This window comes from Trematomus bernacchii, unplaced genomic scaffold, assembly GCF_902827165.1.
Source record: "Trematomus bernacchii unplaced genomic scaffold, fTreBer1.1, whole genome shotgun sequence".
NCBI lineage: Eukaryota > Metazoa > Chordata > Actinopteri > Perciformes > Nototheniidae > Trematomus > Trematomus bernacchii.
In genome coordinates, this window is record NW_022987714.1 from 16,568,187 (window position 1) to 16,595,303 (window position 27,117).

General features: G+C 40.8%; 1 protein-coding gene across 1 annotated transcript; it reads right to left on the minus strand.

Moving 5' to 3' along the window:
• On the minus strand, positions 1-26,880 carry slc7a5 (solute carrier family 7 member 5). The gene is made up of 10 exons (XM_034141963.1): positions 26,083-26,880; positions 22,047-22,172; positions 9,287-9,392; positions 8,732-8,776; positions 8,503-8,626; positions 7,297-7,400; positions 2,679-2,775; positions 2,344-2,493; positions 1,029-1,206; positions 1-934 (listed from the first exon to the last, which is right to left on the minus strand). Exons 1-10 carry the CDS (start codon positions 26,678-26,680, stop codon positions 879-881), a joined length of 1,584 nt encoding a protein of 527 aa, XP_033997854.1. The 5' UTR covers positions 26,681-26,880; the 3' UTR covers positions 1-878.
• Positions 26,881-27,117: the final 237 nt, after the last annotated feature.

Below are 27,117 nucleotides of genomic sequence, written 5' to 3' on the forward strand. Positions count from 1 at the left end.
ACACACACACACACACACACACACACACACACACACACACACACACACACACACACACACACACACACACATTGATCCCATAAGTGAAAATGAGATCGGTGACCCAAAAGATAATCAACAGCAGGACAAAGACCACATACTTTGAATTCTGACCCACTTTTTGTCACAAGTCATGAAAGTAAGTATTTTTACTATAAAAATGTGAAACTTAAAAAAATCTCCCACAAGATCTTCAGTCAACTTCACTCTCTCCCTACAGCAGCATATAAAGGCAGACTAGAGAGCAGAGCTAAAACTCAACAGACACGTATAGTGACAGACATGACACACTGTCGACAGAAAGCTTCATGAATATCAAACAATATTCAACTTCTACAGTACTTAAGAGCAAAAGTTGTCTCAAGGAGATTATAAGTAGAGTCTCGTTAGTTTTTTTTTAAAAAGTTCCTGGTTGCACGGATCTAGATGTATACATCTGTTTGCAGGTTAATACCACATCACAAGCTTCGTGGCCACGTACTGTAAGGCACAACTTGCTAAAAACACTTTTCTGATGAGGGATGATATTTTACATGAAACAAACACAGTTAATTCATTGAAATGCATAAAAACCTACCATAAGGGAAGTTAGTGACAAAAAATATCCGCATTAAAAAAGTCAGCAACATAACAAAAAAAACAACAAAAAAAACTTTGAAGACCGCAAAGACACAGTAGCCCCAGATGCTCGTCTTCATCAGGTCCTTATCAGCACCCTGCAGAGGGTGTGTGTATGTGTGTGTGAGAGGGAGAAGGAGTGGGTTGAAAGGGGTCGACAGAGGTCATCAACTGTGATGTCAGAGCCCCGAGGTCACTGTTGGTGCATCCGGAAAGTCAGTTTAAGACGCCTGAGGAACTACCTCCATCACCTTCTGACACAAGGCTGTGGTCGAGACTGCAAAACACACAAAAATGAAGTCGGCAATTACACACAAGTCACAATTTTCACAGTGTTAAATGTTCACAGGTGGGGAAGATGTTATACTCACAGATTCCATTCAACATCCACTTGGGTTTGCCCTTCCACCACACACCGACGAAGTAGACGGGAACTCCGGTGGCGATGATGCCGAAACCGATCGCACACTCCACTGGAGTCTTCCAGAAGGAGACGATGATGAGGAAGAGGCAGGCGAGCACGAAACTCACCGGCAGCAGAATATTTACCTGCAGGGAGAAGAGAGGGAAGAAATGTCTGACTCTTCTCCAATATAATAGAACTAGATGGCACTTGACTAAGAGACAGAACATGTATTTGAAAAACTCATCATCAATGTATTTTTCCTGACAATGTATTGGCTACTTATAATAACCAACAAACCATGTTGTGAAGACTTTTATATAGATATTTAATTTGTAAGTGTATTTCTACTCACTGTGTCAAAAAGCTTCTAGCTTCCTGCTTTTTAGACAGATAACTCTTATTTAACTATCAGTAAGAAAGAGAGTATGAGTATTTACCAATATTTTTAACTATTCCTTTTACAGCTACAAACAGTGTTTGATCCATGGAGCTGTTTATCCTATACTGCACATTTTAGTTTTCTCTTTAAGAGAATGAATCCACTAGATTCATGATAAACAGATACTTTTAACCTTAAACTTTTAAAGAGATGGATCAGTAAATCTAATTGGGTGATTGTCTGGCATCTCGGCTCCAGATCTGTTGAACAGCAGGAATGTGACAGACAAAGAAAGGAGAAAGAAATAGAGTGGGAGAGTGAAAGAGAGATGGATGTCAGCAGAGAGACAGTGCCTCCACTGTCCCACCACACACACGCACCCGTGTTCCCTCCTCGTGAGGCCCAACCTTTTTCAAACCAATAGTGGGGTCGTCACACACACACACGCCAATATAATAATCTATCCGTCTCTTTCACTTCACTGCCTCTGACAACACACAGTGTCGTGCCAGGGGGCAGATGAGTAGAATTAGGACAGCTATCATGCTCTGAAAGGAGACACACACACACAGATGCAACACAATCACACGTGAAAGCTCACACACTTACATGTGAACAAAGTGCAACAATAGCACAATGGTGTTCTGTGTTTTGGGGAGTCCTGCAGCAACTGGTTCAGTCAGGAGACATAGTGCACTTCCTTTTGTACACACGTACACACACACACCCTCCACACATTCATACACACACACTAGGCCTCAACACCAGCTGACTAGCATCCAGCCTCTCTTCTGCGCTCTTTTCATGTGAATACTGTCTGACAGTCTCAAATTGTCTGACAGTATCCACGTACTAGTACTGAGTTTTTTGTTCTATTCCAATTACATCAACTTTGGCTCACCTTGATTGGTCGCTCCAGCTCTGGCTTCTTATAACGGAGCCACATCATCCCAACGATTGCCATGGCGATGCAGAGCCAGTTGAAGAAGCTGAAGAAGTTAATGACCGAGAAGATGTCATTGGAGAAGGCGTAGAGCAGCGTCATCATGCACTGTAGACACAACAGGAAAACATTTTATTTAAATATATATCTACACATATCCCACAGAAGCATTAATGTATGCTTCATCACAGCTGTACATGTGTCTTGTGGTGCCGTTCTGGTTTAAAGAGATTTTTTCAAATTGTATTCATCTCGTGCTGTAAGGTATTGGTGTGAAAAATAAGGGTACATACAGTGAAAATGAGTGAGGGCATCGGGGTCAGCAGGGTGGGGTGGATCATGGACAGCAGACTGGGCAGGTGACCCTCCCGGGAACCCACAAAGAATAACCTGAGAGGAAGGAGAGGCATGCTTACTGAGTAGGAAGAGCAGGTGTCCTTATTTGAGCGTGCACAGCATTTTTGCAAACTGAGACATTTGATTGACAGTCGTCCTTTCGTGGCTTTATCCAATGGGTGTGTAGGAAGCTAGAGAGGACTATCATCATCTCAGAAGTTAGTGAATCAACACATGCGGCTGGGTTCAAGGGTTTGCCAACCTGTCACCATTCTTGTTGCCTATGTAACCCTACTGGCAAAAAACAGTACAAGCTACAGATATGACGGAAAGTACGACAAGCAAAAGAAGATGCAGCTGCAACAGAGTCTGGGAAAGGATTTACTCTCTGGTGAAGTCGGTGGAGAGCTTTTACCAGAAAGGTTTTTGAAATTTGAGGTTTTTTTTCAACTGCATAGGGGGGGAATGGGATTTGAAACAACACACAACATGAAAACAAGAGTACGGCTGGCTCATAAGGAACAATGTCGATCTAAAAGATAAGGTAACAGCATGTTACGGCTGTCGCCTTCCTGGTCGTCTTAACTGTGTTAACCTGTGTTAACCTGTGTTATATGCAAATGAGCTGTGCGGTTGCCCTGACGTCATTGGCTGCCATCTCCTGGTCTGCCCCCTGAAGATTGTGATTGGAGCACGCCGGGCCCGACTTACTCCAATCGCAGCGCAAAGCCGGCACACACCTGCTGGAGATGACTACAAAGCCAGTGACCAACGATCACTCTGGAGGCTCTGCTGTGAGCAGATGCCTCTCGCTAGTTGCTCTGCAGATCTGTTAACTGTGGTTAAACTTGTGTGCCCGTCTCCGTGTGATATTGTGGTTAGTAGTGTTTAGCAGGGGCGTCGCCTGGACCTGAAAACATTCGGGGCTTAGCCCACAGTGGCAGCGGCGCTACTGTGGAATTTGTTACTGCAACACTCCCCACACTCACAGTACACAATACACCCGCGACTGTTAGGCTCGATAATCATTTCACCGCATATAAGCAGGGGTAAAGTGCTATTTTTTGAGTGGGGGGTGGACCAAACCTCCTCTAGGGGGGTCCGGGGGGATGCTCCCCCGGGAAGATTTGTTTTTAAATATTGAAGTTAAAAGCATCAATCTGGTGCACTTTGAGAGCAACATTAAGAGATCTATGGATACCTCTCTCAACACCCATATGAAGCAGAACTGTAAACAGATTTACTTTTTCTTTATGGATATTTTACAAATCACTCCCCTTTTAAACTCTATTCTTGTTTTACTGCCATATAGTATTTCATAACTGTTTTTCCTTTATTCTCTTATTTATTTTATAACTATAGTGATCATATGAAGGTGTGCCGCGGAAATAATCTTTTGAATAATTTGTGACCAAACCGTTTGAGACCCACTGAGATAACTTAACTAAAGTTAAGTATCTAAACACTCAGAGAGTCCTTTAGCTCACCTGAGTCTCTCAGTCTGAGAGGAGAGGACTCTCCTCCAGCTTGTTGTGGAACAAACAGCTCCTTATGTCCGTTAGCGCAGCTAGCTTACCAGATGCTAACAACACGGTCCCTGCTGTTCTTATTATACATCCATGGCTGGCACCGGTCCCTCTCTCCCTCTCTCTCTCTCTATCTATCACACTAAATGCGCTATTGCCACACACACACAGAGCCGTGCTTGAATGACACAAGCACACGTTTATTTCCATGCAACTCTCCGATTGGTCTGGTGTCATGCCTCTGTTGCATTCACTGAACACGGGAAATTACAGTCCTGCCGTCCTCTCTTGTGTCATGATGAGGTTCACGTAAAGCACGGTTAATGTATTATATTATTGGAGGGAGAATTGTCCGGGGCTACAGAAAAAACATTCGGGGCTAAAGCCCCGAATGCCCAGGCCAGGTGACGCCACTGGTGTTTAGAGTAGCTTAGTTAGAGTGTAGAGTAGATTAGTTAGTGTTTAGAGTAGCTTAGGATTTTGTGATTGTTGCCTGTTAGTTTAGCTGTGTTTTTGTATAGAACCGTTTGGTTAGTTGTGCCACTTTTAAAGTGAGGTTTTGTTTTGTTACTATTTTGTTTATTAGTGTCTAGATCTTTGTATTTAAGTAGGCTCCCTTTCAGAGTCCTCCCTTTGTTTGGGTGCTCAGTTATGGCGCGTTTCCACTACACGGCCTCGCTCGGCCTCGCTAGGCCTCGTTAGGACTGGCTCACTTTATGGCGCACTTCCATTACAGTTCAGGAACTGGGGTAGTATCTATAGCAGGGGTCGGCAACCTTTTTGATATGAAGTGCCATTCTTAAAAAAAAATGTTATCAGCGTGCCGACGATCGTGAATTATCAACCGGGGGGGGGGGGGGGGGGAGAGGGTGTTGAAGAGCTCGACGAAAACACTCGTGAAGAGTGATGTTTAAAACTCAGTTAATGGGGCTCATTCACTGGTGCTTCCACAAACAACAACCAGCATAATTGTTACATTCAAATGAAGTAGCCTATATTATTCAAGTTTACATTAACTTTGGATAATAACACGGGGGAAATGAGCGGAAGCACTCTCTTTTCCTCTCTCCCCCTCTCTCTCTCTGACAGCCTGTCAGTATCTCATGCAGCTCACTGATCCAGTAATGAGTGACAGTGAAGAATAAATATATTTATAACTAGTTCCAAAGGTAGATCAAATAGCTAAGTGTGTTAGGTCTAACTCTTGTGTGTTCTGCTCCGCTCACCGGTCCGTCACAGCGGGTGGAGCTGCAGGATTTCTGCTTCACACACGTTGCATACCGCTATTTTATTGTCTTTTTCGGACACCTTAAAATACTGCCAGACTGGTGAAGCGATTTTGGCGAGCTTGTTTTGCCGCACACAGAGAAAAGTGTCATGTATGTTACGTCTCGCGATTGGCCTTTTTGAGTGGGGCTGCGTTGCGCGCATGGCTTCCTTCTGCAGGTAACGGGGAGACGCGCTCTGGCGGCGGTCTCGTTCAGGATCCGAAAATCAAATAAATATTTTGTACACTTATTCCACTTATTCCTAGTGTGCCACTGGTTACGGTGGCACGCGTGCCAGGGGTTGCCGACCCCTGATCTATAGTAACGCAGTGTAGGCGGAGCCGTGACGTCATCTTCAATGAGAACCCCAGAAAAACAACACAGCCGTTAGCTGTTAGCACTCAGAGCTCACAGCTCCTCATATCTGTTCAGAAACTAGACAAAAGTTAAACAAGTACAAACCACAGACTGCCTGTGTCATGGCGAATACAGTCGCTGCTTTATTTTGTCTGTATAGGCCGTTGTTGTGAGTGTGGACGGTCGGAGCATATATTGCGTTAGCTTAGCCAATCTCCATTTAGACAACACGCATTTTAAAAGGTTTTTCGCCTGCCGTCTGTCTGCAGACTTGTCAAAGCATTAATTCATGATTTTTACTAACCGGTATCAGTATGTTGTTACTTCGGCATCATTTTGAAACGTGTATTACAATTAAATCACGGTCAAATATGTCCATCTTGTTGTAGTTGTAGCCCCCTTGCCAGCGATGCTCTCTCTAGTTTAGCATACTCAGCCCGACTCAGCCTCGTTGTCTCTGGCCCTAGACCCACGATTTTATGAGGCCAGAAAAACTGTGAATTAGGACCCGCCGGCCGGGTACTAGGCCAAGTGGAAACGCAACCAAAAACGGGCCGCTGACGTCACAGCCCTCTTAAACCGTGCTCCGCGCTGTAGTGGAAACGCGCCATTAGACCCGTGCTCTTTTGGCCCTTTTGTTGTTCCAGGCTGCATGCCTGTCACTTTGTTTACCCTGCTATTTAATAAAACCCTTTATAATTATTACCAATTCCATACTGGTGCATGTTATTCCTTCTACCCTAGAGAGGGGCGTAACACAGCAGCTAAAACAATAAAAGTCGCAACTGCCTCAGTGCAGATTTGATCGGCATCGATATAAAGATAAATGAAAAGCTATAGGGGATTGATGTCCTGTCAGTCTCTTGGTGGACGAGTGGCAGGCAGCAGGCTTACACTTAAACTGCTATTTTCTAAGTTGTCAATGCAGCATGGCAACTTGGCTGTGACGAAGTGTTTCCCTTAGACGTACATGTATTGACTGTGCGGGATATCATCTTATTTAATTTTTTGTATTCTTATTTTTTTTTTGCTAATGTTTAGGAAATCGAAACTTAGATATTTTTGTTGTTTGACGTGCAATACGTCACTTGGCAGCTTTTAGGCATAATAAAAAATGTTCTGCCTGGATACGATTCTTTGTTTTCACCAGAAACTGGGCGGGGCTATCATTTGCCAGGCAGTGAGGTAGCGCTGCTCTTATTTATAGAAAGGTTTATCTTTTGGGGTTAGATGGACATTATATCGAAATCTAAAGCACCTCTCACCATCACGGTAACATGTCCCACACACATATTCTGTCTCACATGTTGCTTGTTGGCACTTGATCACTCATCACAATCATCTTTTTGTAATATTCTGTGTGTGTTTATGCAGGTTTGTTAATCAATTCCACAAGCCTGGTTAGATAGTGTGAATGTATTTACCTGGATGATGTGAACAGAGAGCCGTTGACAGATCCAAAGCAGGACAGACCTACAAACACCGGGATGATCCACGCCATGGGACCCAGGTGCTTGTTACCAAAATCCTGCAGGACACACACATAAGTTAAGTAACAAGGTGCCACCTACTCAGGGAACATTCACACACATTTAAACATCATTTGCCATGCCATCGGAAGCCATTTGGGGTCAAGTATCCTGCCCAAAAGGACACATCGACATGTTGCCTGCAGGGAGTGGGGATTGAACCACCGACTTTCTGACAAATCTACCTCTTAATTGTCAGCCACTTCAGCAAAAATCATCAGTAGATTATACCCAAATACACCATTTTCATATTTGAAATATATGTTATGTCATATATTTATGAACGGATTACTGAACGGACTGAACATAAACACGCCCAAAGTGTCCCGAACTACGGTGGTTGACAGTTGACAACACGTTACAACGGCCCAAAACATTTGCATTAGAAGAAACTCGTTGCACTTAAAAAAAAAAAAAAGGGAAATATAAAAACACACATTTGCCAAAACAATCTAATTTCCCCTCTTTGGTACGAATAAAGGTTTTCTGATTCTGATTCTGAAAACCCTCAAAACACAGTTGGCCATCACGGTCACTAGAAACGTACCTAACATTTTAGTTTTATAGGCTTATTTTAATAATGTGATTGCATGATTGCTTCCGATATATTTGAAGATCTGCTGTAAGCTAGCTAGCTAACTAAGTCATTTAAAAAATACTGACAAAATACTTACAATTAAGAGACAGAATAACTCTGTAACAGTGTCAGATGGCCAACTTCACACACGTTTCTCCTAATGAAAGTGTTTTGTGCTGTTGTAGTGTTTTTGCACGTCTCTATATGCTTTCATATATTTTTCCTTTTTATTCTTACATTTTTTTATATACCTTTTTATTCTAGTTTTTTGTCTATCTAACGCTTCTTAAGCTGTCATTGTGCTGTTGAAACAACTACATTTTCCTGCTGGGATCAATAAAAGTGATTTAAATAACTGATCAACTGATATGTACATTTATCATTTTTACCAGCTTTAAAAGGTAAGTTTATAGTAAATATCTGGAATATATATATATATATATATATATATATATATATATATATATATATATATATGGCATACTTTATACAGAGTAAGTAGCAGAAAGTAAGGGTGTACTCACCACAGCCACGGCCTCTGAGCCGAGCATCTCCTCAGGGGAGAGTGAGGTGAAGTATGCCAGGTTGGTCAGAACGTAAACTACGGTCACGATGGGCAGAGAGATGATGATGGCCCGGGGAAGGTTTCTGAAGAACATAAGCAAACATTCTTAGTAAAAACTCCAGGCTACTAATCAATGTTCTGCAAACAAGTCTGTATTTTATCATAAACGTATTCTTATGGATACTCACTTGTAAGGCTCAATCATTTCCTCAGTGACAAAATTCAGGTAGTTCCTGTAGGCAGAGCAGACAAAATGTTGAGATGTGGCCAAACAAACATAAAGTGAGATTACTAAACATCATACCACCAAACATTCGCCACCTATTGCTTAGAGGTGTTAACACGAAGTCATGTGACTGTGATGTAGTTTGTTTATAGCCTGATGTTATGCTTCTATTCCCGGCTATTGCATTTACACTTCAAAAATCATAAAGTGTTTTTTGTCGAGAGAGCCCTTGCATTGCTTACTTCTGGGTCGACCTACAACAATATGTCATCACTGCACCACTCAATGCTAAGTAGGCTTTTAAAAAAGTGAAAACTTTTAAAGACTAACCTATCTAGGCATGAATTGTGTTTAAATCAACAACTGAAGTGTAAAACCAACCATAGAAAATGTCAATTTGATATTTCGTCCTTACTGCCATGTGTAAACATTATCAGAACGTGGGACACTGTATAATGAACAGGGCAGCACAGTGGCTTGCATCCTGATAACACAGGTCCGTTGCTGTGTAACTCACCATCCGCCGTAAGCAAACAGACCGCTGTACAGGGCCAGGCCGATGCTGCCAAACTCATATTTGGACCCCTCAAAGGAATTCTCCGGAAGAAGACCGTCTGTGCCACCTGGAGAAGAACAGAGAGGAAGAGAATTGTTTTAACACAAGAGCAACTTTTAAGCTTTTGAGTAATATATAGAAACATTGAGCTATTTATGTGATAATGTTCTGATGATGGGCTTCAGCTTTTTGCACTGAACCTATGAGGTCACTCTCCACCTGTAGTGGGCGTGGCAGCTGAGTATTAAAATAGACAGAGGAAGTGTTTGTTTTTGGGTTAAAATTATTTATTAGGATTTTTATTTTTGGAAAGTTTACCAGAGTTTATTCTTCAATAAATCATTTTTGTCTGTTGAATTGAACAACATCTCCGTGCATGCTTTTTAGAAAAGTGTGTCACACATCTTCACATACAGTAACATCAGATGGCTTCATAAAAATAAAAGATGAGGATTTGCCAGTTCATCTAGTTCTGTCTGCCTTATTGCTCTGCAGGCAGGGTTACCAACCAGAATCCCAAATATGGGCCAATATGGGAACACGCACCACACAGCCTTTGGAGGGGGGAACACATTGAGCTTAAATCTGTCTGGGTATGTGCATCAGGAAGGACTGCAGAGTGAAATGAAGTTAAGACAGGCTGAGACGCTCAATAAGGAGCCAGACTGTGGGTGGACCTGAGGGGAACAACAGATCACACACACAAGGCAAACAGAAGGGATGTTACACTAAATGTCATATATATTTAAAGCTTTTACCTAACGCAACTTATAACAGGCATCCACTATGAAGATACAAACTCAAAACAACAAGAATCCTGCAAGTACATAAGCCAAATCATTTCCGTGCTACATGCATGCATATTTTTTGGGGCTGCTCTGGGATTCTATTTTCTTTTTGTTGTGTTCACCTGTTTTTTTTTTTTTTTACTTATGTGTTTCTTTCATTGCTTTTTGTGAGTATACTTTATTTAGAGAGACTACTCTGGATTTTTCATTTAACATTTTGTAGTGTTCACCTGTTTTTTTTAAATGTATGTATTACATGTTTGTTTGCACGTTTTATTTGCTTAGTCAAATTTTTCTTATTCGGTTTGAGCTCATATATTTCAAAAATATGATGTAGTGACAACACTGGAATGATCCTTAGCTTTCAATAAGAAACCATCTTAAATATTTTTTTATTTTTTGTTTATGTTTTTCCTTCTTTCACGTTTGTCTTTATGCTTTATCTTTCTTGGTATTTTTTTAACAGTATGTGCTTAAATAATTTTGCTAAAATAAATGACAGATTTATGGTGTAAAAACTGAATACAAATGTTAAAATAATATACTAAAAAACATTCTTTAATAAAACAACACAAATGTGTATGAATGGGCTACAAGATATAGGTATTGCCTTGAGGGCACAGCCTCTGTGAGGATTTATAGCATTTTGGTCCCAGCCCCTCACATCGCTGCTGGTTTGAGGGGATCCGAGTACATTTCTACTGGAGCTGCCCCCCCCCCCACAACAAGCTCCAACATTCTCAGACACAGCGACGGTTGCTAAACCAACACCCTGGAGCAGTGTTGGTACTGGGAGGGTTAGCTGTAAGCTGGTGTCCATGTGACGGACTGCTGTCCTCACACCGCGGCCACAGCATCCCAACATCTGCTCAGTGCTGCCGAGCACGACAGATCTAAAATAACTTCTATCTGTGTTTCTTATGTTGTTCCTCTCATTTTAAAAATCACTTAATCATAATTATGGGATTAAGTGATTAATGTGCACAATCAGTTATTTTGCACATTTGAGAAAAACAACTGATTGTGATTATTTTGCAATCGTGATAAAATATATTCAAATGACCATGGTGTGATTTGTACCAAACAAGAAATATGTGTAAAACAGGCATAATTCATATTAAATTATATTTGCTCCTATTTTTTTTTTTTTTTTTACATAGATTTTGATATTGCAATAGTCCGTATTGCAAATTTGATACATTTTCGATTAATAGTGCAGCTCTAATTCAATAGGCTTCCTTTTTTGTCAAATTAAGAGTTTTCTTTTACCCAACTCTTTGCTATTGTTCTATTAGCTATTTGGTTGATTTTACTTTATGAAAGCAGAGCAAGGCTGTTTAGCTATGTGAATATAAAGATAATAGCCGCTTTCACACCAAGTACTTTGCCGTACTTAGTTCCCAGCACTTAGTACCCCCATGGAACTAAGTACAGATCGCGTTCACACCGAATTAAGTCCCTGGGTGCGTTTCACTTCGGTTAAATGGATTCCTTGCGTCCCTCACTTGCGTCGTTTCCCTGCGACTAGTCCCTCCCATCAGGGAAGCATGGAGAGACGCAAGGAAACCACGAGAAACAGGGAAATGAGTTTTAAGAGCAATGGGACGTCCTTTCCTCCGGAGCATCACGTGAAGCGACGTCGCCGCACAGCTGATCGTCTGACAGTAGCCAGCTCAGTGCATGCGCTGCATCGTCCAATCAGTGAGCGATACACAGTAAGGGGGCGGCGGGGCGAGTGTCTGAGGATTTCACCGGAGGATGGTCTGGCAGTTCCTCGATTATCGCTCCTCCGTTATCACTCCTCGATCCTCCGGCAAAAATAAGGCCACTGGGACGCTACTCAAGATGGCGCAGACAAATCAACTTCCGGTGATACCGAGCCCGAGGAGCGAGGAAATGAAAAATAACCGAAGTGAGACGCACCCCCTGAGGGAAGATTACGCAAATGAAGCCGCTGACGTCACTTCTTCTTCTTCTGCTTTGGGTTTACTGGCAGGCCGCAAACCACTTCACGGCGTAATTCCAGGCACTATCGGAACTAAACGGGAAAAGTAGGGGTAAAAGTACTCCGGTGTGAACGCGCCTAATGTTTCACCATGCCTTTATCCTGGGAAATTGTTTAAAATGTATTTGTCTGAAATAACAATTCAAACTTAAAAAATGACAAATTCACAAGGTTTTATTCACAAAAATGAATGAAATCCAGATAAATAGGTCAACTGTATTAATAAACACTTTTTGGAGAACATAGAGAAATGTACCGAACTCTTACGTGGACATTTTACATCTCTCCCAGACGGCGGAGTTGATGGAACCAGAATTATTTAACCACTGCTAAGTTGAATGTTCTTATCTCTGGACTCTGAGGGTAACTTGTACTTCTATAACAAACTAGATAACATGTTAATGCCCTGGCATTGGCAAATAGCTTTTATTTGATTTGATTACATTCATTCATGTTTAGGTTGAGATTTCCAATAAATATTTTAACTGCTACTGTGTAAAGGTGAATGCTGCTGCACCTCATTTGTTTAAAGTGTTTGCAAACCAAATGTTATAGCACCTTTGTTCATATAGGAGTACTTTAAAAAGTTAATTAATTAATTAAAGTGAGCAATACAATACTTTTGAATTCATTGTGGAATTTTGCGCATAACAAATTCGCGATTAATTGCAGATAATCTTGCGATTAATTGCGAATAAACATAGTAATCGTTGCCCAGCACTAAAAACAACATAATCGTTTAGTTTGTTTTTCCTACACCACAGCTTTATCTGCACACTGTAATCACATCAGACTATAATACACCTCAGGCCTTGGTTGCCCTTTCCTTTACACACACACACACACACTGATACACACACACACACAGCTTCCAAACCTTCAGCTCACCTCACATCAGTGAGGATTGAGCTGTGATTTGAACCTAACCTTTGAAGCTTCTCATCATGGTAAAACTGCAATTTTCTGACCATATTTGACCCTTTCTTTACTTTTCATTTATTGATGAGAACTATAAGAACATAATTTAAGGCCAACCAACAATTAAATCTCCTTTGTGTCAACCTCACAGTCACAGTAAGAGCCTCATTCCTTCTGGTGCTGCTTCCAGATCACTTTCCACCACAGAAAACAGATCAGCCGGTCACATGATACTGGTGCCAGGCGGTGAAAGTGAGACACACACACGTGATGAAATATTTATGCGCCGTTCAGAACACCTGCACTCAAAAAGTGTATTTACTACGAACACAGAGTGAATGAAATCGACCGGAGTCCCCCTTTCGAGTATGTTCAAAGGAGTACAAAATTATCTTTTGTATATCAATATCTCACTCCGTGTTACCTTGAATTCTTTAAGATAACTTTGTTTTTTTTGCTGCTCAGAAAAAACTGAGAAAATTCTTGATGAATTTAAGTAAAGCCGTGTTTAACAGACAGACTATATGAAAACATTGGATATTTGATTATTGTGAGTTTGTAAGCAGATGTTCGTTATAGTTTTGTTGTTTTTCACGGCACTCATCAGTTTAATTCAGCAAGACTTTTATCAGGGATGCAAACTCATCAGGTATGAAAAAGGTGACAAGGATCCGAGCCCCCCGACCCCACGGAATATCGGCTTTAAAATGAGGAATAACAGAGGATTTTAGCAGTCAGAACAACTAAAGCAGCAGTTAATAATAACAGAAACGCCAAAGAGTCACATCTAATAGAAATATATTTAAGCATTTATTTTAATTGTGTAGCAGTCAGTTTATAATTTTGGCAGGACTGTTGAGCATTTTGAAAATGTATTTTCATGCCTGTGCAAGGCTGTCTTTCTATCTTTATAGCCAGTGGTGTAAAGTAACTAAGTTCATAAACTCAAGTACTATACTTGGGTACAATTTTGAGATACTTGTACTTTATTTAAGTATTTCAATGTGTTGCTACTTTGTTCTTCTTCTCCACTACAGTTCAGAGGTAAATGGTGTACTTTTACTCCACTACATGTATTTAATACCTTTAGTTACTTTACAGATGTGGATGAATGATGTGAAATATAATCAAGTGTTAAATCAGACTTTAGTTCCACCTGGAGTAAATTCACAAGCTACCCTGCAGTATACAAAGTCATTCAAACTAGCTGCACCTTTACCAGCTTTGAGAACACTTTCATGATCAATCATTATAAAACATATCATATATATTATTCTGAAATGGACCAATCTGCACAATGACTACTTTTGCTGTCGCTACTTTAACTATATTTTGATGATAATACTTTTCTACTTTTACTTGAGGAACATTTTGAATGCAGGACTTTTACTGTAACAGAGTATTCCTACACTCTGGTACTTCTACTTTTACTCAAGTACAAGATCTGAGTACTTCTACTTTTACTCAAGAACAAGATCTGAGTACTTCTACTTGTACTCAAGTACAAGACCTGAGTACTTCAACTTTTACTCAAGAACAAGATCTGAGTACTTCTACTTGTACTCAAGTACAAGACCTGAGTACTTCAACTTTTACTCAAGTACAAGATCCGAGTGCTTCTACTTTTACTCAAGTACAAGATACTTATACCACCTCCGTTTATAGGCTATGAAAGAAACTATTTGAAAACGAAGGCTAACGTTAGCAGATAGTGACAATGTATGCTAGTTAGCTAGCTCAACGATTCATTAAATAATATTGCGACAGAAACACTTTTCAGTGCACATCACGCTCTGCTGCTCTGAACACCCCGTTCTAACCAGCGGTCCAGTCTGTGCCACAGTTCTACCGCACAGTTAATATTAACGAACGCACCGTAGGTAATGTAGCTGCTGAAGCTAGACCCTCATCCCGGAGCAGCAGAGCCTTATTATACATCCATGAGCAGAGCTGACAGGCAGGAAGACTTGTGCTCGCGCTTCATTATAATATATAAAAAAAGAACACCATGCGTGTCATGATGGCACATAACAGCTCGCGGCCGCAGATTACTCCGGGTCCCAGACCCCCCCCAATACCCCAAAAATATTTTTATTGCAGATCTACATGAATCACACAAACGACCTATTTTGGAATCAAAACGGCGAATTTCGCCGAAAGGTGACAAGTTTGCATCCCTGTTTATTCTTTTACCGTTATTTAGATCATTGTTTATCCTAGAGCCATTTAAGAAAAAAACGTTTTCTTCCAAAAATTCTAAATTACTCGGGATGAGTAATTCATATACAAATGGTTCAAATACTCCTTTAGGTTAGGCCTGGTTTACTAAAAGAGACCGGGAGGATTAATGGAGTCAATTTGCTTTAAAAGTATGACTGTGTAACTCTGGATCTGTCCTAAACTTTTAAAAATACTCTTAACCTTAGGGATTACCATGTTGTTTCTTGTGGGATTTGACAAACACAGAAATGATTGGTTGTTTAACCTGCCTACTGTGTCCTGAAGGAAAGACTGAAGGAAAGGTAAAGGCAAAGGAATAACTTGGTGTGGCCTTGCTCTTGAAGGAAGTTCTCCATGTGTCAGAATATTAACCAAGAGGTCTGTTTTGGAACCCTCCCATTGTACAAACACACCTCAATGACGCTGCGCTAGTGTATGAACCAGCATTGAAAAACCACTTCAACATGTCAAACAGGACTAAAACACGAGGTAAGAGGTATAACTGTGTGTGATTAAATAAACCATGGTAGTATTGGATAGATAAAGAAGTAAAAGCGCACTTGGTGAGCGCAGATCTCTGCAAAGGCCAATCATCTCCAAAATGTAGCAGTTTGTAGCTATTTCTTCTTGGCCCATGCAACACCCTTCCACAAAGTTTCATTCATATCGGGACAGGAGTTTTCCCGTTATCCTGCTGATAGACTTAAAAAACAAAGCAAAAACATAACCTCCTTTGCAGAGGTAATACAAAGGAAATCTCTGCAACACAGATGGACTGTGACAGGGAGAAACTACGGTTAATTGGAGGTAAATTCAACAAAAGATCAGTGTGTGTTTTGTGTTGCACTGAAAAACAGTGTGTCAGGTTGACAGAACAACGGTTTACCGCAGATAATCAGATTACACTGTTCTCTAATCTGAGACAACAGCAGACTGACTTTATGGGCCACACAGATAGCTAACGGTTAGCATCAGGCTAACACGAGCAGAGTGTGTGTTGGGTTTATCTTTAATAAACTCACATCACCATGGTGCTAAAGGTGTAAATTATTGTATCCCCACAACATTATTCAAAATAAGAGACTAAGTGATTGCTTAGTTTTACATCATTAATGAAAGGGTCTGCTTAAAGATACTGGTACTAAATGTTTTAATAATGTCTATAACTTAATCTGAGCAATGGAAATGTTACTTAAAAGCCATCTAATTCAGTCAATTATAATTTGTTTTATGTATAGGTATCTTGCACAAAGAAACTTTGAAATGTTGACTGCAGATAATCGTTAGACCCTGACTAACTGGGGATAATCCTCTAATAATTAAAATATATAACCAAACCGTACGGGAATTGTTTATATTTTGGAAATAAAACCTCTGTTGCAATACTTTTGACCAAATACCTCAATATATCGCGACAATAGGGTTGATTATTGGAGCATTAAAAAAACATATATACCTATATATATACATATCTTTGATAAACAATCATCAGTAATATGGATATAAGATGAAGTGGTTAAAGGCAAACGATAGAAAAGTCTGGTAAGATAAGGAAATTACTGTATGTCACTTTAACGTAATGCAATCTTTAAGACCAGGAAAAGACTCTTGCTCAATGATAGCCATAATCTGAGACTGTACCTAGATTTATATCGCAGATTTTTATTTAACATTGATAGGACACTTTTTTAAACATCTTCGGTAACTAAGGTCATCATAAATAAGGTCCCAATTAGGGCTGTACCCGTTTTTGATTGAATTTATTGAAATCTCCAATATGAACGTAAGAGCTTGTGCCTCTTCGGGGGGTGCTAACACTTAACCATAAACTTTATCGTTTACTTTCTCCGTCTTTATATGTAGATATGACTTTTCTCCGTTAATCTCCGTCACGTTGTTTCCATAGCAACAACAACTTCCTGTCAACAGCGCTAACTCTCCTTCAAAATAAAAGCATGTCCATAAAAGATTAGGAAGCCAAGCCAAATTACACTTAAGACAAATACAACTGCAACGAAAGTAACAAACACAATGTGATATCCTTTTCAATTTCAAAGAACACAAATTGGGTTATACACATTAACAAATAACTATAAAACAACAATACTGTAGAATAACAAAATGAATGCCGTGAGTAAACCGAAATACATGTGTTGAAGCGGTTCGCTGCCGATTACTACGCACGCGCGCGCGGGCCGAATCCCCCCTCCAAAGGCTGTGTGGTGCGTGTTCCCATATTGGCCCATATTTGGGATTCTGGTTGGTAACCCTGCCTGCAGAGCAATAAGGCAGACAGAACTAGATGTACTGGCAAATCCTCATCTTTTATTTTTATGAAGCCATCTGATGTTACTGTATGTGAAGATGTGTGACACACTTTTCTAAAAAGCATGCACGGAGATGTTGTTCAATTCAACAGACAAAAATGATTTATTGAAGAATAAACTCTGGTAAACTTTCCAAAAATAAAAATCCTAATAATATATTCGCTGCTGTTTACGACCGAATATCCGGAGCCCGAAAAATGGTATTCGGGACAGCCCTAGTCCCAATACGTAAATAAATTCATGATAATTTAATAATTGAAACTGAGTGTTTTTGAAGGCGATCCCTGATCCTAAAACAGACCTGTGAATCACTCAGTAACCTCCCTCCAGCTGCTAACAGCAGCCAGAGAAGACACCTCTCAGGTGAGTGTGTTAGAGTAATCACAGCCACACACCCAGTCTTTGTCTAAATCCAGATAATCTGAGGTGTTTCAGATAAACAGTTATTAGAGGCAATGTGATGAAAAAGACTGGTGTTAAAGATTTAGAATTGCCATGATGCTAAATATGTTAGCAAAGCTCCCTTTTTGAAATAGCGCAGTAAAGGACTAGAATTACAAATGAGTTGAACTCCTCTTTAGTCTCCAGCAACACACCCCAACCCGTATGAGGCGAGCAGGTTAGCATTACATTGATATGGATTAAGGTGAGTCAGAGAATAAAAGGTGGATATAGCTCCTGCTTCTCATGGAGAAATAACTACCAGAGGGAGGATCAGTTTCTAACTTGATTTACTGGAACTGCAGTCAAAGAAGATTCAAAATAATATAAAAGGTTACAGCCATGCTTCATGGGAAAATGAAAAATGTAGGGATGACACAAATAAGAAGGCAGTTTTTCATATTGTCAAAAGGGGCCAAAACTAAGGATTACCTTTATTAAACTGATAACTCTGCGTTAAATATAGCCAAAACAGGTTTTAGGATTATTTTGAAAGTCACTCCTATGATGAACATTGGCCATGAGGTTGACTGTAGATTTATAGTATGTGATTTTAAGAACTCCAATTGGATTTTTTTTACTTCACCAAACTCCAATAATCCACTTTATCGGTGTGTAAAAAATCTCTGACATTAACTTTAGAGTGGTGGAGGAATGAGTCATAAAACCCGTGAATTAATTGGCATTTTGCCACTTCCGGTAAAGTATCGTCTCGCCACTAGGTCTGCAAAAATCATCTAAATGTTATCGAATTGCAATATTGACTCGAATTGCAATATTGACTGAAATAGCAGGAAGCAGAATATAATAGCTGTACATAATAGCTACACACTGCTCTTAATATCAGGATGGGTCAACTGTAGAATCCTTAAACAATTTCCAAACTTGGGATGAATGAAATATATATCTAAATCAATGCTCATCACATTAGTTACAGACGGTTTCACTTTGATCTTTGTTCCTGTGCTTCTGATCTGTGAAACCACATCCTTCTATCACTCTATCTCTCCTTTTCTCTGTGTACAATACAAACCTCCCTCCCTCTCTCTCACCCCCACCTTCCCTTTCTCCCTCCCTCTCTTTGGTCCACTTCTGAACAATTCTAGTCAGTGTTGAGCTCCCGTGTGCCCACCAGTCAGCTGATGAGACCTGTGGCCTCTGACCTCCGCACAAACAAACCACAATGCATTAGTGTGTGATGGAGGACTGAGCTTGGAGTTTGCTTTTTCAAGCATTTACTTCTTTTGTCTTTTAGCCCTAATGGGTCCTGGTTTGTATAATCTTAGTGACAAAAAGAGGGTACCATCACATTGAATATAATGCCAGCAGCAAGCTAAACGTTGTTTCATATTTGAACAAAACAGGAAGGTTTTAGGAGGGCAAATTTAAGAATTTGAGAACTTTTAATGCTGCCAGGAATTAAATGATGGATTACAGAAAGCTGACCTACTTCTGAACATGCAGCAGTTAATTAAAGTTCTGAAACAATAGACACAGTAACACTGCCCTAACTATAAAACAATACTTGTTTGCATTACCTCTGTTCTGTATAAATCATGTACATTAATCATTCAATCTTCAAATGCAAAAATAAATCATTTCCAATTAGTATTCAGTAATTGAATACTATTTTTGTAAAGAGGACATATTCTGCTCATTTTCCGGTTCATATTTGTATTTAGTATGTTTCCATGCTTTAATGTTAAAAAGCTCTTTATTTTGCTCATACTGTCTGTGCTGCAGCACCTCTTTTCACCCTCTGTCTGAAACCAGAGCCCAGTCTGCGCTGAGTGGTTAGTTTTAGCTTTGTTGTGGTTGGTCATCTGCTTAGAGATGTCCCGCCCCTTAGCGTATCATGTACAATATGTTGGAGTGCTAGCCAATAGAAGCACGAATGTTACATACTGTAGTGATGTCATTGTGTTAGAGAAATCAACAAAGGAGGCCAATGGAGGCATTTCAGGCAAACGCCTTTGTGTGTGGGAGAGAAACTCCCTCTGGAAGGAACATTTGGATTTTAGCCTTTGTAGACCGTTTACATGCACAAAAACCTATAGAACACACTACAGGAAAGGGAAAACCCCAAATAGGGCCTCTTTTCCCTCTAACTGTTTGATGTTAAAGTGAGGGTTTCAGGAAAGCAGAAGATTCAAGTGGAATCTCACAGCTTGGCTAGGGTTAATGTCTGGTGTAAGGACAAAGGGTAAAAGGTCAAAGGGGAAGTCAGTGCTCCAGACATGAAATGTCTGAGCTCTACAATCCATGCTCAGTCTGTGGTGAACTCACCCTCAGTCTGAACCCAGTGACTCCTATCTTTCAACAACAAATTAGTTTACTGTTGAACAAAAATACATCTCCAACTCTATTTGCTTTGTGATTATACTCATTCTGCAAGTCTTTTGCATCTCATGCCGACACGTGTATGCTCAACAAAGTGCTTGTCCACTTCCCTTTTACTTTAAATAATAATAATTAAATAATCTATCGATTCGATTTATGATTAGCAAATTATAAAAGTAGGGTAGACATGTGGAGATTATCCGGCTGAACAAAACGTGCATTTATCAAACAACAACATTTATCGTTTTCCACAGATCTTATTATTTACAATATTCCAAAATCCTATGGAGAAATAGCATTGCTTTTTTGTCGAGGGAACCCATGCGCAGCTTACTTCTGGGTCGGCCTACAAAAATACGTCATCCCTGCACTACTCTATTTACAACCCGATTTATTTTAAACTTTATACCTAAAAAACACTGCAAAAGTAAAAAAAAAAGACTCATTTTACTTCTAATACTTATTTGATAGTTGCAGTGCGCAGTCTGATTTCCTGAGCTCACTCCTGATGTTTTCGACTTTATAAAACAGCTAAAGAAAACCTTCAATGGTCCGACGACTCAGAGTGAATGGGCCGCAAGTCGTTGCTTGGTCAAACACACTGCTGGAGTGTTTGTGTTTCTAAAGCGTCTTGCAACTTATACGTAGATTTCCAGTAAAAGCAGGCTGTGTTCTGTTGAAGAGCTTTTGTCTGCTCTCTGTGCCGTCCTCCAGTCTTTGGCTACACTTCACAACATCCTGCGGCCCTAATGAGAGTTAGGCCCCGCTCCAGAGAGCCAAACACCGGCCTCTCCGCTCCCACTGATTCCCTGCTCTCATCCAACAAAGACAACATTCCCTGTTCAGATCACACTGCCAAACTTTGATCAGATAAACAGTAAAAACAAGGGTTCAAATTGGCATCAAAAGTGCCATCATAGCCTTCCGGATTCCTATAGTTAAGGACATTTATAAAATAAATAAGATTTCTCTTTTTGACTCCTGTGTTGTGTTTGAGACTATTGCTTCCATGGTTAAATTACATAAAAAAAGAAAAGGTATTTTTTGGGTGAGTGATGAATAAAGGCCTTTAACTAACAAATTCCTGTGAAGGATTCCCCATCAGAGTGTTATTACTAAATCATAGAGACGCGAAGTCCCGCCCATCTACTTCCGACGCATGGGACCTTATTTCGGAAAAATTATGTATTGAAGTCAATGGGGAGAGAAAATGTATCTTTCGATCCCGTTTGGATTGTGCCATGAACTGAAAGACTGAAAAATACGCAACTAGGAAGACTACAAATCCCAGAGTCGCGTAAGTGAGCACGTTAGTTAGCATTACAGCCTTTTCATTTTTATTAGCCTTAACATGAAGTAACCCAAAATATTAAACAGTAAGAGTAGTAGTCATATTTCGTGAACCCTTTGAAGAGTACTGTCACACCGGTGTGATCATTCTATAACACCGTTTAAGCCTGGATGCCCCCAGGGTGACATGCTAATGCTAACGCTACATTAGCATCGGCGACCTTTTCTACTTCATGCTATCTGAAAAAAAAAAGTGAATTTACCAAGAATACTAACCTTTATTATACTAATCTTAGAGGTTGCTTCCAGCCCACTTGTAGTGATGTTTATGACCCTTGTATGGAACCTTGTGAATGTGTGTTTGTGTGAATGAAGGTGTATGTGTGACGCACCTCGTCCAATGTTGATGAAGCCGATGATGATGATCATGCCCAGGGCCAGGAGCTTGGCTGCTGCAAAGAAGTCCTGCACTCTGGTAGCCGCCTTCACACTGTAGCAGTTTATAAAAGTCAGCAGGACTGCAAGAGAGGGAAAAAGACAGCGAGTCAGAAACACTGTAGGTAGAAGCTCTATGGTTGGTGGCTTCTACCATTAACCACATTCAATCCATCATGTTCAATCAATTCGTCTGTGGAAAACTGTGCAGCAAACTTGTTTGTTTTTTTATCGTGAAAACGAATAACTATCTTTTCTTATTCTTTTAAACGATGGTGCAAGAATAAGTCCTAAACCCAGAAATGAGTTGGCATTTTAGCACTTCCGGGTTTGTTCGTCTCAAAGTCAATGGTTTTTTTAATGAGTTTCTGGGGAAATGCCTGAAATAAGGTAATTAACACAAGCTTCATAGTTTTTCACAATTTTTTCACCGCACTAGTGAATGTCCGAAACGTTTACGCATCTTAAAAACAGCGGGTGCTAACAAGTGGCTAATTGAGACAATTAAACATCATCACGCCAAACATTAGCCGCGTTTAGCTCAGCTGTGTTGGTGTGAAGTAATATCACCGTCATGTAGTTTGTTTATATCCTAACGCTAGCAAATTTCTTATGTCTATTGAATTGACTCTCCTTAAATCATTAAAGTGGGGTTAATATGTAGAGATTATCATGCCTAATAAAACAACTAAGTAAAATAAACGTGTGTTTACCACAGACCCTAAATTTGTCTAGAATCTAAAGTCCAATGTAAAAATCGCATCGCTTTGTGTCAACTTCTTGGTCGGCCTACAAAAATAGGTCATCACTACACCACCCTATTAAAATAGCTTTTCACAATGTTTCCTTGAACCTTCTTTTTCCGCAAATATAAAGCAACGTAAGCCTCAACATGCTCTAAAGCATGCTGGGGGCTGGAGGAAAACTCAAAGATTTAGAATTCTTGGTGGAATAAATTCCACCCCTCTTTCTTTTACCCACCATGTACAGAATTGGTAACCACCCCTTCATGCACACACACACTAACAAGGTTGCTGAAGCAGCCCCATTTACTGGGCGCCATAAAAAGTGATTAACTAAAGCAGCAGGTCCCTTCAAAGCTCCTGAATCAGGTCGGGGGCCACAACAGAAAGACGAGACAGAGCACAATGAGGCTCTGTGTTGAAAAGAGACTGGGACAAAGTGAGAGCCTGAGTACAGTAAAGGGATGGACAGGCATTTCTTGATATGCATCCAGATTTACACAGGCATGCACAAACACCTCTGGCTATATATATATATATATATATATATATATATATATATATATATATATATATATATATATATATATATATATAATATATATATATACTTGTACATGTATGTACAAACATATGCACATGTGCGAGCGGACACACAGAAACACACTGATCTCAATTACACAGATTCCGACAGAAACAGGTCAAATGGAACAATAACTCTCACCAAAATAGACCTATGGAGCTGTAGATATATGTGTGTGTGTGGAGATTTGGTGACCCTGACAACCCCACCGCCTACACTTCAGGCATGCACATGCACAACGAAGCGTGCAATCCTTGTGAACACACACGCACGCACACAAAGATAATTGAGCCTCAGTCTACGGCTCTGTCATGTGGTCTTAGTCAGGATTTAGCCTTTAGTCAATCTGAAGATTAGGTACTAGGGTTACTAGCAGGCACCCCATGCACTCACACACATTTATATACAAACACGCACAATGTCATGTGTGATCATGTATTCGGATAGAGATGCAGTGTGCAAGGGGAAAGAGGGGGTGTCTGTTGTGTGGCGCCGACAGTCAAAAAACAACCTGAGACTGGTGCTGATCAATTTAAGCAGCAAATAATCCAGGGTTAATCTTGTTAAGACTCCATCGAAATTAAGTTGAAAAACACTGACATTTACTGGCATTGTATTAAGCTCACAACTGAACTGCTACAAAAAATCTACTTACCCTAAACACAGCAGCATAGTTTTGGTTTAATTGGCTGCTTTGACTACATTATAAATGTTTGTTTAGTTAAATTCTCATATGTACTGATTTGTGATAGGCTATTTTACACATAAAACCTAATTTTCATTTGTTTTCTGTTTTATCTTAAAGGGGACCTATCATGCAAAATGCACCTTTGTATGTCTTTTATACATGAATATGTGTCCCCGGTGTTCCAGGGAACTCACCAAGTGTCAGAAAACACAACCCTCTCTATTTTCCTCCATACCCAAATCTCTAAAAAAGGGGCTGCAACGGATCTGATAAAAACTGATCCAGATTTGAACACTGTCCTGACGTCAGGACAGTGGCGCTACGGCTATTGGGCCAACTCCACCAATCAGGAGGAGACAGCCACGGCCATTGCCGTTCGAAAGCACTGGAGACGCTGTAGTACATATGCCAGGCCAGTAGATGGTGCTGTTCTCACAGAATCAGCCCTTGCAAAAACAGAGCCAGAAATGGTCAAATTGAGCAAAATGAGGCATGGCTAAAATGCATGATCTGTTTGGTATTTTGAAAAAAAAAAGTATAAATATGCCTTATATAGGTATGGTCCTACACTATATTATTCAAATATAGCATGATAGGTCCACTTTAATGTATAGTTATCCTGAAATATAAAGCAGAGAACAATAGGTGCTTTCACACCGGAGTACTTTTCCCAGTATAGTTCCGATAGTTCTTGAAATGTTGCGTTCACACCAAAAAAATCCGGAACTAGAACTTAGTTCATGAGAACCTTTTCACCCCCTGCTAGAGAGCAGGTACTTTCATGGGAGAAAAAGGTTCCCATTTCTGATTGGCTGGGCGGATTGCAAACCACGCCCCGTAAAACTCGGAAAAGTTTTGTGAAGCTGCCATGGTATTTGCTGGCATTAGCATTATTAGCATTAGCATTAGCCCAGCGCACCAACGGAGAGAGACTAACTTATGGCAACACAAAAGAAAACATGGGAGCGGTGGAGTGATGAGCAGGTGTCGGCGTTCTGGCGATTTACTCGGAAGGCTTCAGTAGAAGCTGCTGGGAGTCCCAGCAGCTTCTACTGAAGCCAGTCCCCAACTCCGGGGACTTCCGGCCGGGGAATTAGGGTGGCAGTATATGCCGTGAAGTTGTTTACGGCCTGCCAGTAAACCCAAAGAAGAAGAAGAAGAAGTGACATCAGCGGCTTCATTTGCCTAATCCTCCCTCAGGGACTTATTCCGGTGTGAACGCGATCTGCTCTTTAGTTCATCAGAACTAAAGAGTTCTGATTAACTAAGTACTGGGAACTAAGTACGGCAAAGTACTTGGTGTGAAAGCGCCTATTGTTATATGAGCATTTAGTAGCCTAAAATGTGTGTCTCAGGTAATAAATCTAATTACCCCTTGAATATAAGAAAAATGAAATTATTAATTAGATTTTTCTCTTTGAATTTGAAGAGTTTACCAATTAAACTCAACATATGTGCCCATCAAATTCACTTTTGTAATTTTATTCATATTATAATACATTTAATTTCAAAACCTTTCCACTTTATGTTCTGTAATATTAAGAATAAAATCTCAGTTTTGAAAGTGAAAAAGAGATAAATAAAATAATTATAACAAAACGATAAAGTATAATATCACAAATTATAAATAACTAACTGAGAATATATGGGCATAACTTAATGAGACAATTATCTAGTGATGATAGCTGATGAAATAACGCGGCATTTTTACCACTGTTGGCCTTCCATACATGCGGCATTGTTTGGACATGTATGTGTTCATGTGTGGCTCTGGCATCACCCGTGGAGCGTGAAATAACGCAAAGATGCTGCTGATGTAAACTATGTGAGAATTGTAGCAGTAGGTTATTAAATATGTCTGTATTAATATGTCCTGCAAAAATAAAACACAGGAAGTGTAACTCGTGTGTATTCTTTAGGCTGCCCACATCAGTCACGTAAAGTTGCATCATCCCGTGCAGCATGGCTCGGATACTCACGGATGCAGAGGCAGGCCAACAGCTTGGCCGCGTTCTCCGGCACCGGGCACTCGGGGAACAGAGGCTTCAGCAGGTAGGTGGCGAAAACGTAGGCGACGATGTACTGCGAGGACGGCCGGATGATGAGCAACTCGATCCAGAGTTTGAGGAAAGCCGGCAGGGAGCCGTACACCTCCAGGATGTAGGCATAATCGCCTCCGGATTTACTGATGGTGGTCCCCAGCTCCGCGTAACAGAGGGCTCCGACAGTGGAGAACACCCCGCAAACCGCCCACACCACCAGGGACAGACCCACCGAGCCGGCCTCCTTCACCACGCCGGTTGGGGTGACGAAGATGCCCGAGCCTATGATGGTCCCCACGATGAGAGCCACACCGTTAAACAGGGTGATGGTCCTCTTCAGGGCGACCCCTCCCTCTGCTCCCTCTCCTCCCTCTCCTCCGGCGGTGTGGTTGGGGCTGCTTGGCTCACTTCCCGGTGCTCCTCCCCGGTTCGACTCTCCCGTCTCCCCGCCCGGAGACAGCATCTTTTCCGTGACCTGCTTGTCCTCCTCCCTGTCCGCAGAGGAGTTCGAGTTTCTCTTTTTTAACTCCGACATCTTCAGCTGAGTTTCCTCTTTCTTGTTCTTCACTTGGGGGACACAAAGCTTCCCGCTTTCCCGACTCTCGGTGTGTCGCAGGTCTCTTCTTCCTCTCTCCGTCGGTCGGGTGTGCGGTGTGATGCCGACCGGGCTCAACCACGAGGAGTCCGCGGTGTGTCTGCTCGTCTGACTCAGAGCAGCGTGCTTTCACGCTACTATGTCTGGGTACAAAGACACTATGGAAATTGTCACGCTGGCCCTCCTCCTTCAAGGCCAGCCCCTGCTCGGCGTCTCCTCCTCATCAGAGCCCGCATCACTTCGTGGCTTTACCGCCTTCTTGCGGCTTAAAGCGGTACTACCCCTCACTAAACACCTAATCCCACAACTCCTGTCTGATTTGGATTTGAGGGATCCGTCCCTGTTAGGAAAAAATAAAAATAAATAACACCAAAGTA

Excerpts from the sequence above, each read along its gene's own strand:
- slc7a5 (XM_034141963.1), bottom strand. The coding sequence starts at position 26,680 with ATGTCGGAGTTAAAAAAGAGAAACTCGAACTCCTCTGCGGACAGGGAG. Across the intron at positions 9,393-22,046 it reads CTTCATCAACATTGGACGAG|GTGGCACAGACGGTCTTCTT; the intron begins GTGCGTCACACA and ends GTTCTTCTCCAG. Across the intron at positions 1,207-2,343 it reads AGCTGGAGCGACCAATCAAG|GTAAATATTCTGCTGCCGGT; the intron begins GTGAGCCAAAGT and ends TTCTCCCTGCAG.